The following is a 21,542-nucleotide window of genomic DNA, read 5'->3' on the forward strand; positions in this document are numbered from 1 at the left end:
AGCCATCTTGCAGGCATTCTACACACAGCCCCCTCTTGGGATCCAGCACCAACCTGATTTTCTCAATCTACCTGCATATTGAAACACCCTATGACTATTGTAACATTGTCCTTTTGATTATAATTTGTAAACCATATCTTTGTTACTGTTTGCTACATCAGGGTCTTTTTACAATTGCAGTTTCTTCGGTCTACCTACAAACACTTTACTCCTTCCGATCCTCTTTCTAATGATTTGATTTGATTTTTTAACCAACAGAGCCACCCAGCCCCCTCTCTGGCTATCTGCCTGTCCTTTCAAAACAATGTTTATCCTTGGACATTAAGCTCCCTGCTATAATCTTCTTCAGCCATGATTCAGTGACGTTCACAATATCATCCACGCCAATCTGCACCTGTGAAGTGCTATCTTTTTTAATCTTCAGCCGCATACACAAATGAAATCATTGCTTCTTCTCCTGCTCCCACTGATTGGATGCAGTCCAACTCTGAAGACTGCCATGAAGCACTACCTTCTTTTAATCTTCAGCCGTGTACCTAAGCCATATCATTGCTTCTTCTCTTGCTCCTCCTGCTCACTGATTGGGCACAATCCAACAAATAGATTAGAAAGTAAGTAAAAACACACACACACACACACACACACACACACACACACAGAAACAAGTGATATCAATTTGACTTAGAAGCGTTCATAGTAAAATAATTTACCTAGATGCCACACTTTGGCCAGTGGCCTTAAAGGATTAGCCATGCCAAGAATAAGGTCACTTAATAAGCAAAGATCAAGGTGCCCTAGACAACCCATAGGCAACACTACAAGAAATCCTACAACAAGAGGCAGAGCACAATGCCTTTAGAATTGAAAACTTACCTCCTTGTTAAACCACAAACAATGGCTTGAGGAAGCCTTTTGTGTTGCCGGCTCCAACACATTAACACAGTCCAAGCCTGTTGAAGAACACTGCTCTGAACACCAAGTGGGAATGTGGAGGACTGAAAATGTTCTCACATCCATTGCTAGTTCCGACTGTCTTTTGTCTCTTGGCACCAAGAACAAAAGTGATAAAAAAAACAATTGTGTTTCATTTCGGAGATGAAAACCCCACTTTCAGGTGGATTAGATGTTCTTTTATGGAGTTCATTCTCGGCACACAGAAAATGCTATCAACTTGTTGAGAAACTTTTGCCTTGAGAAGCAATAGTGATCGGTCTTCTTTTACAGCATGGCAAAGGTATCCCCAGTTTATTTTTAAACAGACAGTTTAAGGCTTCTGGACCAGTGAAGGAGGCAAGTATCCCAGTTATGTCAAAGTCAGAATGTTGTGTGACTGAAGAGAAAACTTGGAACGCCCAGTTTTTTTTTCTTGGATTTTGCAGACTTTCAGTTACTGAGTAGTAAAGATTACAGGTACAACTAAACACATTTCAGTAAGAGCATTCTGTGGGTAACTCATTGCTCAGCTTACCTCAGAGAATAGATCCTCTGCTCTAGTCCCGCCTACAAAAAAAATACTGTCTTTAGCTCCCTTCTCCTTAATCCCCCATGCCTGTATTATTTGATCCTGATATGGAGAGCCAAATGTGCTGCTCCTTGGTGTCCAGGTTCCAGTCATGTAACTTCGGCAGTGACCTAGTCTTTTGGGCCACAGTGAGGCAGTACCACCCCTAGAAATTGCCCTAAATCTGCAGACAGCCAGCAAAGTTGATTTCATGAATGTAACAACTGAGAGGGATTTAGAACCATAAACCATAGAAAGATAGAAACTACAGCACAGAAACAGGCCCTTTGGCCCTTCTTGGCTGTGCCGAACCATTTTCTGCCTAGAACCACTAACCTGCACACGGACCATATCCCTCCATACACCTCCCATCCACGTATCTGTCCAATTTATTCTTAAATTGGAAAAAAGAACCCACATTTACCACCTTGTCTGGCAGCTCATTCCATACTCCCACCACTCTCTGTGTGAAGAAGCCCCCCCTAATGTTCCCTTTAAACTTTTCCCCCCTCACCCTTAACCCATGTCCTCTGTTTTTTTTCTCCCCTTGCCTCAGTGGAAAAAGCCTGCTTGCATTCACTCTATCTATACCCATCATAATTTTATATACTGTAGCGATGTGCTACACACAGCGCTAGAATAACCACACGGAGTCGGTGAGTTGGAGTTGCGATGAAAGAGGTTTATTCAAACTTCGCGGCCTGCTTTAAAGCCTTCCCGTTCCCGCCCTCCCTGGGCGGGACTACTGTGGGGAATGCATATTCCCAGACCCCTTCTGCGCGCGGGATTTTCCCCCTGCTGGTGAAGATGGCCTGGCACCCTTTTTGCTGCCGGCCCTCTGCCTGCGCGCGCTGTTTCGTGAGCCGGTTCGTGGGTGCCAGAAAGTGGGTCGCCACAATACCTCTATCAAATCTCCCCTTATTCTTCTACGGTCCAGGGAATAAAGTCCTAACCTATTCAACCTTTCTCTGTAACTGAGTTTCTCAAGTCCCGGCAACATCCTTGTAAACCTTCTCTGCACTCTTTCAACCTTATTTATATCCTTCCAGTAATTTGGTGACCAAAACTGAACACAATACTCCAGATTCGGCCGCACCAATGCCTTATACAACCTTTCATTTCATTTATTTTATTGTCTCTCTGAACTATTGAAAAATACCAGTAATGGTCCCTAAAACAGTCCAAAACCATCAACAGTTTAAAAAAAAATATATAGTAACTTATTTCCATTCTGCCTCTTTATCAAAAGTCCTCCAATTCCCACTGAGACTCTTGGATCCTCTGGGCAACTGTCTGGAGTAACATTGAGGAATCTCAGCAAGATCGGGCCTCAAAGTTGGTGCCCACAGTGAACTGACCAATCCTGCCTCACGCATCTATCTGTATGTCCAATACTCTGCAAGTGACAGTGCACGTCTATAAGTCCACGATCTTCTGCTGTTTAATCAGCTAAATGCTGGTGAGCCCACTAGAAAAGGGGAATTGATAAAATGCATTGTTTGCTCCTGGATATTCATTCACTCAATCAATGTAATTCAATAGAAATAGCAAAACAGTCCTCAGCTTACTTAATAAAATACAATGCTAACTATGAGAAATAATCTTGTTCCCTTTTTGAAAATAGTAAACATAATTCAACTCAGAATCAGATTTAATATCACTGGCAAATGTTGTGAAATTTGTTGTTATGCAGCAGCAGTGTATTGCAATACACAATAACAAAGAAACTATAAATTGCAAAAGGATGTAAATATAAAACACATACACAGATATATATAAAATTAAATAGGTAGTTTATAAAGAGAGCAAAAGAAGAAAAAAAAACTGAAGTCGTGTTCATGGGTTTATTATTCATTCAGGAGTCTAATTATGGAGGGGAAGAAGCTGTTCCTGAAACGTTCAGGCTCCTTTGCCTCCTCCTTGATAGCAACAATGAGAGGAGGGCATATCCTGGGTGATGGGAGTCCAAAATGATGGATGCCAACTTTCTGAGGCATTGCCTTTTGAAGGTATCCTTGATACTAGGGTGGGGCTCGGGCCTATTTTGGAGCTGACTGAGTTTACAACTTTCTGCAGCTTTTCCAATCCTGTGCAATGGCCCCTCCATACCAAGTGATGCAACTAGTTAGAATGCTTTCTAAGGTACATCTGTAGAAGTTTGCTCGAGTCCTTGGTGACATCCAGGTCTCCCCAAACTCCTAATGAAATATACCCACTGTCATGTCTTCTATGTAATTGCACCAATATATTCAGCCCAGGATAGAGCTTCAGAGATGTTGACACCCAGGAACTCAAAACTGCTCACCCATCCACTGCTGTCCCTCAGTGAAGACTGGTGTGCATTCAGAAGACTTCCCCTTCCTGAAGTTCACAATCAATTCCTTGATCTTACTGACAACAAGTGTTAGACTGTTGCTGTGACACTACTCAACCAGCTGGGCACTATCTGAAACCCCACCAACAACAGCTGTGTCATCGGCAAATTCATCGATGGTGTTTGAGCTATGCCCGGCCGCACAGTCACAAATCAGATATCCTTCTTTCGTTCAGATGGTATTTTGCAAACAAAACCAGATTCCTGGCCCCTTGCTCCAGAGAAGCCCAATTTTTTTCTGCCTAAATCAACTGAGATTCTGAAAAAGACATTAAACTTTTTTCTCGTACCAATGATTGTGAAATGCATACAGAAATAAAGAATCCAAAAGTATTTTCTATAGGAGTTCTTCATTAATGTGTAAGATTAGTTTTGAGGGTATGATACCATCATCCTCTCAAAACTAATCAATAAGCTCCAAGACCTTGGGCATCAATACTTCCTTGTTCAACTGGATTCTTGATTTCTTCACTCATAGACTCCAGTTGTTTTGAATTGGCAACAGCATCCCCTCCACAAAATCCATCAGCACAGGTACACCACAGGCTGTGTGCTCAGCCCCTTCTCTAGTCACTTTGTACTTATGAATACATGGCTAAGTACAGCTCCAATGCCGTATTTAAATCTGCTGACGACACCACTATTGTGGGATGAATCAAAGATGGTGACAATTCAGCATATAGGAGGGAGATTGAAAATCTGGCTTAATGGTGCCACACCAACATTTCACTCAATGTCAGAAAAACCAAATAGCTGATTACTGACTACTGGAGAAGGAAACTGGGAGGTCAGTGAGCCAGTCCTCATCAAGGGATCAGAGGTGGTGAGAGTCAGCTACTTTAACTTCCTCAATGTTATCATTTTAGAGGATCTGTTCTAGGTACAGCGTGTGACTGCCATTACAAAGAAGGCATGGCAATGCCTCTACTTTCTGCAACGTCTAAACCATTTGGCATGCAATCTAAAACTTTGGCAAACGTCTATAGATGCGCATTGGAGCGTATACCGATTGACTACATCATGGCCTGGTATGACAATACTAATGCCACTGAATGAAAAAAAAACAATAAAAGGTAGTGGATACAGCCTAGTCCATCACAGGTAAAGCCCTCCCCACCATGGAGCATAATTACGCAGAGTACTGTCACAGGAAAGCAGCATCCATCATCGAGGACTCCCACCATCCATGCTATATTCTCGCTGCTGCTATCAGGATGTGGTACAGAAGCCTCAGATCCCAATTTACTCTATTTTACTGCTCTTTCATATGTGCTATATGTGCCTTGTGCTGTGTTTGGCCATTGGTACTGTGGTTTGCACCTTGGTCCCAGAGTAACACTGTTTCATTTACTAGTTGGCAGAGATACTAAAAAATCCATCCTGATGAAGGGTCTCAGCCTGAAATGTTGGCTGTTTCCTCTTTTCCATAGATGCTGCCTGGTCTGCTGAGTTCCTCCAGCATTTTGTGTGTGTTGCTTGGATTTCCAGCACGTGCAGATTTCCTCTTGCTCGTGACTATTTCATTTGATTGTTTTTATGGGTATTCATGATTGAAAAATTAAATTTGAACTTGACATCATGTCATCAGTAACTTTTCACTGCCACTTCTCCAGAAACACAATTTTTCTTCAAATGGACTGCTCTGTGCTGAACATAATTTTATCCTGGCTCAAAAGCAATAAATATTACTTCCAGGTATTATTTTCCAAATTATATTAAATAAATAGTGATATTACACTTGACAGTCTCTTGGCCGACTCCATTTCCTCTTACTGACCAGCTCACATGGACACCCAATTCCCTTTGCTGTCCTACAACACAATCTGGTGGTATTTATTTAAAATTTCCTGATTTGAGCCAGAATTTTCTAACCTCCTGCATACATCACTCCTTCTTGAAGTCATTACTAAATGTGGCAAAAAACTGAGATCCCACAAAGGAAATCTGCTCATTAATTTTGACACAAGGATGTTTCTTTTCCCATACTCAGTCTCCTATCATTCAACCTAATCCACCTCCTCCTGTTCCACACGTTTTCATTTTTTGATCTTTTCTGATCCAGAATTACGCTAAGCACCAAAAGAAAACCCCCATGGCCCAATTTCGCAAATTTCAAGGAGTGAGGAGGGTGGGGAAAGTATCCCTGTAGCTAACTTGTTGAGTTCATAGAAATAAAAATCATCCACATTACTTAGACATGACTTATGCTTTGTAATTCCATGCCAATCATCCGTGCAGTCCTGTACTTGTCAAGTGCACAATCACAAAATGCCTTATGATGGAGTGCAGTAACATCCCCACAAGCAATGGTAAATCATCAGCTCTGCAATTGTTTTCTCCCTCTCTTGATTTCTTAAATAATAGAATGCATCATCACACTCATCCATGCCCTTATATCCTCCCGCTTGGACTACTCCAACCCCCTGTACACTGTGATTAGTCAGTCGGCCCTGTCCCGCCTGCAACTGGTCCAGAACACCGCAGCCAGGCTCCTGACAGGTACCCGGAAGAAGGATCATATTATTTCTATCCTGGCCTCCCTCCACTGGCTACCAGTACAGTTTAGAATTGATTTTAAGGTTCTCCTGTTTGTTTATAAAGCCCTAAATGAGCTGACCCCCTCCTATATCACAGACCTTCTAACCCCTTATTCTAATTCCAGGTCCCTCAGGTCGGTTGACTTGGGGCTTCTGGCTGTCCCGCGATCTAAATTTAAAATCAGGGGTGACCGCACCTTTGCTGTTGTAGCCCCTAGACTGTGGAACAGCATTCCCCTCCCTATCAGATCTGCCCCCTCCATTGACTCTTTTAAGTCCAGGATCAAAACTTACCTTTATTCACTAGCGTTTGAATCTTCCTGATGTGGCTGATTTTGGCACATGCCTAGGCTCATGTGTTGTTTATTTTGCGCCTATAAGCTGTGTGCCTTGTTGTTTATATCTGTGTTTCTTGTATTTCAGGTTTTAGCTACCTGCTATGGTTTGTCCAACATGGATTGTTTTTAAATGTGCTTTATAAATAAATTTGACTTGAATTGACTCGATTTGACACTGTACAAGATAGTACATTTAGACCACAATATAAAGCAGTTGCACTGAGACATTTGAGGTCTCTATATTAAGCATCCCAGTCATAGTTTATTTGTAGATTATAAATATATCAATGGGATACTTACATTTTAAGAGGTACTATATACAAATTATTTTCTTCTCTCACTTGAGCATTTCAAGAGCATCACTTTCCTCACTAACAAGCAGTTATGAATATTTCTGCAAAACAATAGCTAGCACAATGAATTGTTAAATATTTCCCCACTGCACTTTCTCTCCTGACTTTACTAAAATGCATGCAAAATTCCCTTTCAAAGTCTTCATTGAAGTCAGAGTGCACACTCCATCTACCCACCTCAGAGACTCTGCCATCCTCCGAAGATCTTCATTTTGTTGCTTCAAACGTTCAAGTTTTGCAAGTATCTTGGACAGTTCTCTGCTGGAGCGATCCGGCTGGTCGCTGTCTCTGACTAAATGGCCGCCTATATAGAACAGCAAAGTCCCCCAGGCAAGAAGGATCAACATAATCCATCGCCAGGAGCTGGCCCATGGTCTCATCTTCAGCTGGTCAGCTCTCTCTGTACTCCACAGCAGTTGTTCACAGGTCAGGAGCTGGCATGCTTACGGGATCTGTGCCGAGATGAATGAGTTCCGTCTTCCACTCCCTCAAAGCATTGTGCCAGTAATCAGATAAGCTCCTAGAATTTCTTGTAGCACTCTTTTCTTTCCTCCCCAAATAAAGCTTCCTCTTGATTTGACAACCAACAAATTCTCTTATTAAAAGCCTCTCATTTCGATACTCTGCAGAAAGAGAAGAAAAAGAACCCTTAATTGGATTAATTATAATAACTTGCAGATAATAGTCCACATAAGAAAGCAATTTCAATGAAGGCCCAGACACAGTTGTATGGAAAAAGGCCAGATATCTTTACCTAGCCTGAGAGATCCAAAAGTTCATGTGGTTAATCTACAGTGCACATTAAACATTATTTCAGACAAACACGACAAAAAACATTCATCTACAGACTGGCTTGAACTGTGAAGGCAACATATTGGCAGCAGCAGCAGAGGCTGTTGGAAGGGGAGAGAATACATTTCATTTGACCTGAAACAATAAAGCTGAATTGAAATTACACTTGGACATAGTACACAGAGGTAAAGATCCTTCAATACCATTCTAAAACATTATCAAATTCTGACATGAAATGTAAGAGGCCATCCTTTTAAAAAGCAGATGTCTTCAAGTGTGCTATCAAGGGGCACTTATTCACGGACAGGAATTTTGGATATGCCAGGACCATTCAGCTGTCTTCTTTTTCAGAGCTGAAGTCCCAAAGTAAATTGAGAGGAAATGTCCCTAATATTAAGGCAGCATCTAAGAGAGTGTAAAGTCAAGTAGCACTGGCAAAACAAAGGGAATTAAGAGAAAATCTCCATTCATCAGCATCATATCCACACAATAATTATCACTGTTAGAGGTCAACCATTGCTATCCCATGATATCATCACAAAAGCTCGTCAGGACAGTGTTTTAGCCCTAGTGATCTATAAACCACTTCATCCATAAGCCTACCTTCTATTATAAAATTGGAAATGTTGATGTTTGCTGATGATTACACAATGTTCAATTTCATTCACAATTCTGAAGTGGTCCATGACTGCTTGCAGTGAGATGTTCTGGCATAGGTTGGTCAGTGATGAATAACACTCATGCGTTTATGTGGCAGGCTATGGCTACCTTCAATAAAAGTCTGTCTAAGCACCCACCATTAACATTCAATGGAATTATCATTGTCAAATCCTCTTTCACCAATATCTAGGAGATCATAATTTACCAGAAATGAAACTGGTCCGGCCACATAAATACTTACAAGAGCATGTCCCGTCCTCAGACCTTTCCACCATCAGCAAAGGCACAAGAGATTGATAGAACATTCTCCACTGTACTGGATGAGTGCACTTACAATTGTCAAGAAACTTGGCGTTGTGTAGAACAAAGCAATATTCTTTGCTTATACCTCCACCGAACAGCTCATTCCCTCCACCAGCAGTGCAGAGTGGCTGCAGTGTGCACCATCTGCAAATTTTGCTGCAGTTACTCAGCCAAGTTACTGCAACAGCATCACACAAACTGCAGCTTCAGCCACCAAGGACACCAGAACAGTGGATGCATGGGAACACCACCACGCACAGATCTCACTCGACATCGTACACTACCCTGACTTGGAAATATATATTTGTCATTCATCACTACTTGGTCTAAGTCCTGGAAGTCTGCACCCAACAGCACCATAGGGGTGTCTTCAACTGCAGTAGTTCAAGGAGATGGCTCAACTCCACTTTCTCAAGGGCAATGGAGGATGAGTACAAGTACTCATCTTGTCAGTGATCCCAGACCTCCCCCGCCCCAACCAAAATGAATTTAAAACCCCATCAAATAGGTGCAGGTGAAGTTGGGTGAACATGCCAAGAGAATTGCTTAGTATGATTGGAGGTGTGGGATCCTGTGTGGTGTGGGTAAATTTGGAGGCAGGACAGTGCTCAGTGTATTAATACAGGGTGACTTCGGCAGGCTGGTCAGTGAGAGAGAGTGTATCGAATGTTGGCTCTGGGGGTGAGAGGGTTGCGGGCAGATGTTGGGCATATAGTCATGCAGCTGATTGTGAGGGATAAGGACACAGGCAGAAAATGGAGGGTTGGAAAGAGCATGTGGAAAGAGAGAGTGGGTATCAAGCAGTAGTGATGGAAAATTAAAGGAGCCATGGAAGCTGGAGGAATCAGGCAGATAGTTGGCATGTTCGGAGATGGATGACAATTAAGAGTTGGTGGGATTAGAATAGGAAGGTTATGTAATGAGGAAGATGAATATCTCAGATACTAGCTCAGTCTATGGAGAGTTCTTCCTTCACCAACACACTATCTCAACCTTTTGTTTAAAACCTGTTTCAGCATTTTGTGGTCCTGATAAAATGGAGAATCTGAAAATCTCATGATACAATTGTTGTAGTTTAAGAAGCAGCCATTCACCTCATTGAATCTACGCTGAATCCTTGCAGAGAAATTGATTCAATCTCATTCCCCAGTTGTTTCCCTGTACTGTAGATCTGCAAATCATTTTCTCTTTTGAAAGTCCTGCTTCCTTCAATTTTACTGGCAGTAAATGTCTGAGCACAACTCCACATGAGCAAATTTTTCCTTCTCTTTCCCCTTCTGTCTTTTGCCCATCAGGTTGTATCTGTGGATCCAGTCTTTGAAATGCTTGTGAATGCAAACCATTTCTCTACATTTCACATCGCCAAACCCCCACCCCCCAGCTCAAGCAATTATAATCTTGTGCTCCTGTATCAAATCTTCTTTCAGCCCTCAATCCATTCCACCAACCTCATCTCTAGCTGTCTGCTGCTGATCAGTTTTCATACCCTGCTTTATGTGACTGAGCTCCAGAAGTCACTTCAATGCATGACAATTTCAGCCCAACAGCTTCCACTCAGCCTTGAAGTTAGTGCTAGCACAGAGTTTAGTAGCTATGCCCTGGAAACCCCTTTTCTTCATTCACAATGTAAATCAGCACTGAGGACCTGTGGACCTCTTCTGTTGTGACAAAACAACGTAAAAACATTATATTTAAACAACAATACTGCTTAACACTAAATTATATGCGAATGAAAACAAATTAACATTTTACTTTACTAATCCAAGAAGAACGTAGATAATCTGCAAATTAATTAATCTACATCTGTTCTTTCAATACCCAAAGTTTCATACTAGATTAATCAATAAACACTGGATTTGAATCATCACACAGTTTTTCAATAATCTCAAGGTGAAGGTGGTATATCATACATTAGCAAAACATCATTACCATGATAAACTGACATCCAAATGGAAGATCTCCAGCTGTCTTCCCATTTAAATTTAACTTTCCATTCATTCCCATTCTGACATATCTGTCCATAGCCTCCTCTATTGCCATAACAAAGTCAAACTCGGGTTGGGAGAGCAACACATTATATCTTGACTGTATAGCCTCTAACCTAATGGCATGAACATTAATTTCTCTAACTTCCAATAATTTCTCCCGATTCCCTCCTTTTTTTTTTAATTCCCAGTTCTGGTTACCCTCTCATCCCTTCTCTTCCCACCTGCCCATCACATCCCTCCAGTTTCTCTCCTCCTTCCCTTTCTCCCACAGTCCAGTCTCATCTCCTATTTGATTCTTCCTCTTCAGGCCTTGACTTCTTCCACCTATCACTCCCCTGCTTCTTACTTTATCTCCTCTACCCCACTCACCCACCTCACCCCCCACCTGTTTGCACCTACCGCCTGCCACCTCGTACTCTTTCCTCTCCCCCCACTTTCTTACTGTGGCTTCTACCTCCTTCCTTTCCAGTCCTGATGAAGCATCTCAGCTCAAAATGTCAACTGCTTATTCCCTTCCATTGATGCTGCTTGACTTGCCAAGTTCATCCAGCGTGTTGTGTGTTGCTCAAGATTTTCAGCATCTGCAGAACCTCTAGTGCTTATCCAAAGCAAATACAGCTTAATCTTAAATTGGTAAAATTATCTTCAATTATGCTGCAGGGAATGTCAATTGTAATACGTGATTAAGACAAATTACGTTGGTTAAAGTGAAGGGGCAGGAAAAAAAGTTGCAAAGAATACTAAGAAAAGTGTGTTTGATTTAGTTTTTATTGTTCTAGTTTATTGTTTCTTTCTACTTGCTAAATTGCTTTTTAATTATTTTGCATGTTTTCTACTGCTGGGTTTGACAGCCCCTGAGCCAGGCAAAGCTTATTCAAGTGAACAATGTGCTTTGCTGTTTGAAATTTCTTCCTGGTAGATCTAATGAAAGTATAAGAACACTATCACAGATATTCCCTGCAAATGGACAATTCAGTGGATGGCACTGGAACTCTGAGCCACAGTGAAGAGCAACAGCAGTTAGAGTAAAAATGCACATTCAGCTACCGCGAAGCAACTGATGGTCAAGGTTGCAACAACCCAAAAGTGCCCCTGATCCATGAGTATTTAGTCTGCAAAATGTAAGCCTACATCTCCAGCATAGCCACACCTTTTAAATGCTGGAGCAAGAACAAAACCAAGTCATGACATTGATATATTTTTTAAAAATCCATTTGCTAATGGAATTCATCAATGGTATCATGGCCCTTGATTCATGTTCCATGCCCTCTCTTGGTGCTGCACATTTACTTAGGACATGCAAGGTGAATTCTCTTGACTGGAGAGAATCCTGTAGATAAATGAGCTCAGTCACCAAGAAGCACCATCAGCTACCGACCTAAGTGGAGAAGATCAAGCAACTCTGATTTAACCTTCTGAATATCCATCCAGGCACTGCACAGAGCGACGCCCAAGCTATAAGCATTCAGGTAGAGCACCAGGCAAAGTATGTAAATAGCAAAAAGTTTAAAATGCACTGAGAAGCTTAAAATAAAGAGGATCTAAAAATGCTGTTGAAATGGAACTGAAAGCAGCACAGAAATACTTGGCTTGAAAAACTGGCAGCAGGTTTGTGAAAGAATTCTGATCTTTAGGTAATCCTGTCACAGGTCTCACAAGGGCTGAGAAGGTCCTCTTCCACATGAGTGACCTCTGGTCATAACTGTGTGCCTGGGCTTTCATGTGTTTATATCTTTGACTCACAGAGGATCTGGAATGAAAATTGTGGATTTTGTGCCATGTGCTGTATGACCACAATTTTCCAATGCTTTTTATATTCCATTGAATTTGAATAACATAGCAAACAAATCCAACTTGAAGGCGAACATGCCTGAGGATTTTATAATCTATGCAGCTTGCTGTTGTGAACGAACTAAAGGAGGGCTGCAATTATGGTCATCATAAATGAAGTCACCAGAGCTAAGCGATGGTCTGTCAAGCAGTTCCTTTGGAGAAATGTAAAGCTGTCAAATGATAGTACCTTTGCTAGTAACAATCATTGGGATCATTGGTTCTGTATTAGTAAAATTAATAGACCATTTCAAGTTCTCATATGAATCATTTTATTGATGGCTCAATATACTGCCATTTTATTATTTCTTTAATAAACATTTATTCTTCAAATGGGAGAGCATTGAGGCAATATACAAGGCAATAATTTGTTCTTTCACTATATTTTCTTGGGCTTTTCCAGAAATATTTTTATTTGTACTTGCATCTGGCTTAGAACTTGCCATTTTGGGACTGTGCTGTTGGCTTTTGCAATTATCCAATATTAAAGGCTAAACAGCTACCAATTCTTAAAAGCCATACATTCACTGTAAAACACTTCAAAACATCCAAAAACTATGAAAGGAGGTACAGGAATAGCTCTTTAACATTTTGTTGTTCTATTTTGCCTGGAATGGAGATACTGAAAAATGTTGAAAAGAGTAACTTGGCAGTTTAACAGCAATAAAGCAGATGAAGCAATGAGAAGTTAATACATGGAGCAGAATATTTCTTTTTTTCCACAATACCATCCAAGGTTACATCAACAAAGGACTATTATAATGTTAACTCTTACCAAAAGGTTTTGATGAAAAAACCTGCAGCATTCCCTGGTGATTCAGGATCAGTGTTCTAACTTCCAAGAAGTGCACATTCACCAAGAGTATCATTTACTTTGAGCTGCTCTGACTATAAATGCGCACCAGACCTTGCAAATTTGATCTTAAACTTCTTTTGTCTCAATTTCCTTCATCTTCATTCCCAATTTGTTAACTTTTTAACTTTCTGACGATGCTTGCAAGGTTCTGTGATTAAGGGAGTATTTAAATGAAACTATTTAAGTAATCTAGATATTTATCATTTTAATTTTCAGCTCTTTGGATTTTCAATTCTTTCATAAGATGGACGGCAATTTTAGCAGATCTGTGACATCTCCGGAAAGGCATGACCATGAAACACTCCAGCCTGTGAAGAAGGTACTTAAGTTCTTCCTCTTTCCACCAGCTCAATGTGGCTGTAGTAAATGCAGCCTAATATTCAGGAACTGTCAGATTTCACCCCTTGGTATGAAGTTCAGGACCAGGAACACCAGAGCCCACGTGAGGGTTTCCAACAGCTATGAATTTGCTGATGATACAACCATTGTTAGCAGGATTTCAGATGGTGTTGAGAGGGCGTACAGGAGCAAGATATATCAGCTAGTTGAGTGGCGTTGCAGCAACAACCTTACACTCAGTGTCAGTAAGACCAAAGAACTGATTGTGGAATTCAGAAAAGGTAGGGTGAGGGAACACACACCAGTCCTTATAGAGGGATCAGAAGTGGAAAGAGTGAGCAATTTCAAGTTCCTGGCTGTCAATGTCCCTTGAGAATCTAACCTGGGCCCAACGTAGCGATGCAGCTACAAAGAAGGCTCGGCAGTGGCCATACTTCAATAGACATTTGAGAAGATTTGGTATGTCACCAAAAACACTCAAACATTTCTACAAATGTACCATGGAGAGCATTCTAATTGGCTGTATCACTGTGGAGGAGGGTGGGGGCAATTGCACAGGATCAAATTTAAATTGCAGAGAGTTGGAAACAGTCAATTCCATCCGGAGCACTTTCTCCGTAGTATCCAGGATATCTTCAAGGAGCGATGCCTCAAAAAGGCACCATCCAACACTAAGGGGGGTGGGGGGAATCCCCATCACCCAATCACCCAGGTCATGCCTTGTTCTCATTGCTACCATCAGAAAGAGGTACAGAAGTGTGAAAGTCAACGATTCAGGAACAGCTTCTTCCCATCTGCAATCTGATTTATGAATGAACACTGAACCCATGAACACTACCTTGTTAGTTTTTTTATTTCTATTTTAGCACTACTTATTTAATTTAACTAATATATATATTTACTGTAATTCAGCTTTTTTCTCTATTATAATGTATTGCATTGTACTGCTGCTACAGAGTTAACAAATTGCACACCATATGCCAGTGATATTAAACCTGATCCAGATTCTGAGCCGCAAAAGACCTGAACATCACTCTACTGTCATACCTTGCAAACTCAGATACCACTGACCGGTAATTTCCAATAATTTCTCTTTTTAGTGCTTAATTCTATATATCATTATATTATGTTCCCAAAAATATTGTTCGAAAACATTAACAAATCTTATTTGCAAGCTAGAACACTGAACATTGTTGCAAAGCTATGACATACAAGTAAATAGGTGTCTTATCTTACAATCTCAGTCACACTTCAGGGCGAACGTGAATAACTGCAGGGCAGGGGATGAGGATGAAATTAAGCTAACTCTGCCCTAAGTGAAAAACTGCTCAGCAAATTTGTGTGCTTTGTGAACTAATGGCTTTTAAATTATTCCCTTTTCACTGCCATCACTCCCATGAATAGGCATACAGTGGGTTAATTGGTTGCTAGTAACCTGGGCCATGCAAATGCTGACAACCAGTGCAACATTTCTTGACCCTCATTTACCCATCTAATGAATAAAAATACAGTTATATTTATGCTCACTTTACTAAGTAACTACACATATTGAATGCCAGATAATAGCTTGCAGCAGTTGATGCTTTAAAACCTTCCTCTAAAATGTCTCTTTTTGATCTTTGATACATAAAACAGTAGTGCAGGAAAGGGCCCTCTGGCCTACCATGTCTGTACTATGATGTCAATTTAAACCAGTCCCATATGCTTGCACATCATCTATATTCCTCTATTCCCAGTTTGTAAACACATCTTAAACAATACTATTTTTAGACAGGATAGTTCTTGATGATAGCATGATTCTGGTACCTCTCACTTTCTGGACAAAAAAAAATAACTTGCCTTACATAACTGTTTTAAATTTTTCCTTCTTAACCTATGCCCTACAGTATATGTCATTTCCACTTTGGGGAAACAAACTCTGTCCATCTACCCTATCTATGCCTCTCATAATTTTATATACTTCTATCAGGGGACCTTTTCATCTCTGGCATTCCAGAGAATACTATCCAAGTTTGTCAAAACTCTCTTTATAGTTAATATTCTCCAATCCAGACAATATCCTGGTGAACTTTTTCTGCACTTTCTTCAAAGTTTCCACATGCCATCCTTAATGTGGTAACCAGAAATGAATACAAAACTTCAGATGTAGCTTAACTAAAGTCTTATACACCAGTAATACAATTTGCCAGTTTCTACTAAACACCCTGAACAATGAAGGCAAGCATGCTATATCCCTTCTTTACCCTGTGTGCAACTTTCAGTAAGCTGTGGATTTGTACCCCAAGATCACCTCTAGGCAGCAATGCCCTGAAAATTGCTGCTATTTACTGAATACATTTCTCTTGCATTTGACCTCTTAAAATACAACACCTTACACTTGCCTACACTAAACTCCACCCGCTATTTCTCTGCCCAAATTTACAATTTGTCATATTTCTCTGCTGTATCATCTGATGACCCTCCTTTACCAGTTCTGATGCCATCTATACCAATCAGACCATTTTTACATTTACATCCAGATAAGAGGTCCCACAACTGATCCCCAAGGAACATCATGGAACACAGACCACCCAGTTAGAAAAACATCTATCCACCACTACGCTGTTTTCTATGACAAAGTAAATTTTGTATCCAATTACCAACTCCCTGTGGCTCCCATGTGACAAAGATCCCAGACCAGCCTTCCATGAGGGACCTTGACAATGTGTCTTACTGAATTCCAGTGGCGCCATTGGTCTAGATGGGGAGGGATTTGTTAGGTGCAGGCAGCAGTGTTTCTTGAATCAATATACAAATAACCCAATTATGGATGAGGTAATTAGTTTTGGAGAATGAGCCTTCACATGTGATGGAAAATTCAGTGAAGGAGAATTTTGAGGACACTTAGACGACAAGACCATAAAACATAGGAGCAGAATTAGCCATATGGCCCATCAAGTCTGCTCCACTATTCAATCATGGCTGATCCTTTTCTCCCCCCTCCTCGGTCCCACCCTCCGGCCTTCTCCCTGTAACCTTTGATATCATGGCCAATCATGAACCTATCAATCTCTGCCTTAAATACACCCAATGATCTGGCCTCCATAGGAGCCTGTGGTAACAAATTCCACAAAATCACCACCCTCTAGCTAAAGAAATTTTTCCTCATCTCTGTTTTAAATGGACACCTCTCTATACTAAGGCTGTGCTTACAATACCATGGGCTCTTAATTTGGTAAACAACCTCATGTATGGAACTTTGTCAAAGGCCATCTGAAAGTCCAAATAAACAACATCCACTACACCCCCTTTATCTAGCCTACTTGTGATCTCCTCAAAGAATTCCAAAAGATTCATCAGGCAAGTTCTTCCCTTAAGGAAACCATGCTGACTTCATCCTATCTTGTTCTGTGTCACCAAGTTCTCCATAACCTCATCCTTAACGATCAACTCCAACATCTTCCCAACCATTAATGTCAGGCTAACCGGTATATAATAAAGGAAATCTATAATTTCCTTTCCGCTGCCTTCATCCTTTCTTGAAGAGTAGAGTGACATTTGCAATTTTCCAGTCCTCTGGCACTGTGCCAGAGTCCAATAATTTTTGAAAGATCATTACTAATGCCTCCACAATCTAACCACTACATCTTTCAGAAACCTACGGTGCAGTTCATCTGGTCCAGGTGGCTTATTTACACTTCGGTCTTTCAGCTTTATGAGCACCTTCTCCCTTGTAATAGTAACTGCACTCATCTCTTTTCCCTCACACCCTTGAACACCTGGCACACTGCTAGTGCCTTCCAGAGTGAATACCAATGTAAAATATTCATTTAGTTCATCTACCATCTCCTGTCCCCCGTTATTATTTTTCTAATGGTCCTATATCCATCTCTTTTATATACTTAAAAAAGCTTTTTCTATTCACATTGTTTTCATATTTTTTCTTTTCCCTCCTAATGATTATTTTAGTTGCTTTCTGTAGGTTTTTACAAGCTTCCCAATCCACTTTCTTCCCACTAATTTTTGCTTTGTTGTACACTCTCCTCTTTTGCTTTTACTTTGGCTTTGACTTACCTTGTCAGCCACGGTTGTACTATTTTGCCATTTGTATATTTCTTCATTTTTGGAATACATCTGTCCTGCGTCTTCCTCATTTTTCCCAGAAACTCGTGCCATTGCTGCTGTGCTGTCATCCCTGCCAGCATCTCCTTCCAATTTACTTTTGCCAACTCCTCTCTCATACCACTGTAATTTCCTTTACCGCACTGAAATACTGCTACGTTCTTATCAAATTTCAAGTTGAACTCAGTCATATTGTGATCACTGTCTCCTAAGGGTTCTCTTACCTTCAGTTCCTTAACTGCCCCCAGTTCATTAAATAACACCCAATCCAGTGCAGGTAATCACCTCGTAGGCTCAACGATAAACTGCTCTAAAAATCCATCTCGTATGCATTCAACAAACTCACTCTCGAGATCCATTACCACCTGACTTTCCCAATTGACCTGAATGTTAAAACCCCCCTTTTTGACACGTCTTTTCTATTTCCTGTTGTAATCTGTGGTCCACATCCTAGCTACTGTCTGTTGGCCTATATATAACTGCCATCAAGGTCCTTTTACCCTTGCATTTTCTTAACTTAACATCTTCTGATCCTATGTCACATCTTTCTACTGATTTGATGCCATTCTTTACCAGCAGAGCCTCACTACTCCTCTACCTACTTTCCTATCCCTCTGATACAATGTGTCACTTTGGACATTCAGCTCCCAACTACAACCATCCTTCAGCTATGACTCAGTGATGGCCACAACATCATACCCAACAATCCGAAAAAGTGCAACAAGATCAGCCACCTTATTTTTTATACTCCATGCACTGAGATATACCACTTTGTATTTGCTACCCTTTTTGATTCTGCATCCCTAATGCACTGATACTCACCCTGCTGGCTGCAATTTTGTCCTATCATCTGCCTGCCCTTCCTGATAGTCTATCTTTGCTTTTTTACCATCCATCCTATCCTGATTCCCTTCACTCTGGTTCCCACCACCTTGCCAAATTAGTTTAAACCCTCCCTAACAGCTCTAATCAACCTATTGGTCCCCCTCAGGGTTCAGGAGCAAACTGTCACCTTTGTACTGGCCACACCTCCCCCAGAAGAGATCCCAGTGATTTACAAACCAGAAGCCCTGCCCCAGCTTCTCAGCTATGTATTTGTCTGCCAGATCATCCCATTTCTAACCTCACTGATACATGGCACAGGCAGAAATCTAGAAGTTACTACCTGCTGAGGGAAAAAGACTCCAGGAATCAATAATAATGCACTAAAATTTTTATTCAAGTGCTAACCATCAAAAAGAATGACACTTATCTTAAGCTGTGATGATTAAAAAAGATCAAGTTAGTGAACAACCAGAGAGGGCGAGTCAAACGCAAAAGAGAGCACACAGGAGGACAAAAGGGAGCAAACTTGAGCCTGAGCAACAAAGACTCAACCACCTTGGACATAAAATAAATTCCGTGATGAGATTTATGGGAAATATTCAAAACAAAACTGTTGTGCTCATACCAGAAAAAAAGAGATGCTTCTTTTTCCCTTAGCAGTGAAAGATAGTTTTGAAAATAAAATATAACTTAGAGGCCTATAATCAGATAATTATGCTTTCCATCTGATTATTTCACAGGAAAAATTTAGACTTAAGATAATAAACCCAAACGTGTATTTAGTTGTAAATGAAATTGAAAAACAAATGCAGATGCTGGAAATCCAATGTAAAAACTGAAAATACTGGAAATATTTAACAGATCAACCAGCTGGCTTCACAGCAAGCTGAGTCACACTCCAGGGATGTTCACTTTGTCCGACTCATCCATCCCGTCCTCCTGTCAACATCAAATCAAACACAATAAAATCTGCAGATGCTGGAAATCCAAGCAACACACACAAAATGCTGAAGGAATTCAGCAGGCCAAGCAGCATCTATGGAAAAAGCACTGCTGAAGGGTCTCAGCCCAAAATGTCAAGTGTGATTTTTTCCAAAGATGCTGCCTGGCCTGCTGAGTTCCTCCAACATTTTGTGTGTGTGTGTAACACAAAATCAACTTTATTTCACCCTGTTTCTGGTCTGGCAAAAGACCCCTTGACTTGAAATGTTAACCGATTCTCTTTCTGTGCTGGGTGGCCTGCTGAGTATTTCCATCCTTATCTGTATTTATGTCTATTCAGTAGTGTTCAATCACTGAGCTTCCTATGCTTGAAGCAACCTGTATAATCATTAAAGAAATATCGAATGCGATGTCACTTAGACTCTCTTACATCTTTTACAGGTTTCATGATTGCTGATCACTACACAAGTACAATATTATGAAGGAAATTGCAACAGGCACAAAGCTTTCAGCCCCTTTAATGAAATGTGATATCCTTTGTGGAAAGGGCTTGTATTGTTCATGGCTCACTGTGATCATACTTTCAGATAACGTTCATGCCAACATTTTCCATTCTTCTCGAAGTTTCATATGAAAAATCGCTTGTCTGGCCAAGATAATACCTTGCTGCATGCTTTATGATCCAATAGAATTTTATTTCATCATCCAATGGAATTTAGTTGAAGGATGACGATAGGGCTAACCTGTTTTTGAAAGTACTCTGGGTATTCTTGGAAACCGCTCAGTGAATGTGAAACTTAAGCACAAGCGCTGTTGAAAAAATTGCATTTAATTGCAGTGTTAAACAATAGAATATCAATATCTTTAAATGGTCTAAAGTAAAATGCTTTGCTTCTATAATTCAAACAATACAATTTAAAATTAGTTCCACATTCTAATCACTTGACTGGCCCATGTCTATTTCTCAAATGTCTTTCCTCCACTCCTTAAATCTGCGTTCCCCCGATTTCCTGCTTCTTGCATAGCCTTGATTTCCTTCAACCTACCACAGGCAATTCAATGACTTAGCCCATTACAAACATCAAGGAGCGAAGTCAAGGTATCTGAAATGGGTTGTGCCCCGCAGAGGTCAGTTTTTTTTTTAAAAACTCTTTTGCTTCCTCTGCTCTTCTTTTGAGCTCCTGCTGCCCAGTGTATCCCAAAACACCAGTGATCAGATTCGATGCTCAGCGGGACAGTGGGCGGCTTAGCATGTTGATGCTTTTACTCCTACACACTGTGATGATTGTGGGTTGGCAAATGACGGTGGGAACATGGTGGGAGAAGCAGAGAAAGATTAAGTTTAGGGAACAGATTCCCATGAAAGCAAACTCTGATATTCTTAGTAAAGAAGCAGCAGCAGGCTGTTAGTGACTTGTTGCAACTTAGTACATATACCCCTAAACTATTATATAATTTTCTGCCGTTAAAATTATCTGAGCAAATTGTTGAAATTAATGTATCATTACGATCGTGTCAATTGCATGGGTTAACTATGATCAATTGACAGCCACCTACTAAAATAAATGCTATACAAACTGCGTAATGGGAACACAAAGGGCAGGTTAAAACCTAGCCCTGTTAAGCAGATAAACATCAGTACAGCAGCATATAAATTACAAACCCTCCTTACATGATTTTGAGTATTTTTCTGTTTTAAAATAATAAAAGTAATGGTTAGTTGGTAAAGACTTCAAATAGTGCTTTGGTCAATGAGGAAGGCCTGTAACACTAAACACAAGCTCTGGGAAGACTAAGGAAAGC

The 21,542-nt window shown here is 40.7% G+C and overlaps 1 protein-coding gene across 12 annotated transcripts in view; it reads right to left on the minus strand.

Moving 5' to 3' along the window:
- The window catches only part of LOC134348361 (alpha-(1,6)-fucosyltransferase), an 877,712-nt gene that overhangs the window by 202,074 nt on the left and 654,096 nt on the right, over positions 1–21,542 (minus strand). For all 12 annotated transcript variants that reach the window (XM_063051654.1, XM_063051603.1, XM_063051613.1 and 9 more), the window contains one exon: positions 7,281–7,726. In XM_063051654.1, coding sequence (XP_062907724.1) covers positions 7,281–7,483 — 203 coding nt within the window. In that variant the 5' untranslated portion in view covers positions 7,484–7,726. The remainder of the gene's footprint in view (positions 1–7,280; positions 7,727–21,542) is intronic.

Source organism: Mobula hypostoma, chromosome 1 (assembly GCF_963921235.1).
Source record: "Mobula hypostoma chromosome 1, sMobHyp1.1, whole genome shotgun sequence".
NCBI lineage: Eukaryota > Metazoa > Chordata > Chondrichthyes > Myliobatiformes > Myliobatidae > Mobula > Mobula hypostoma.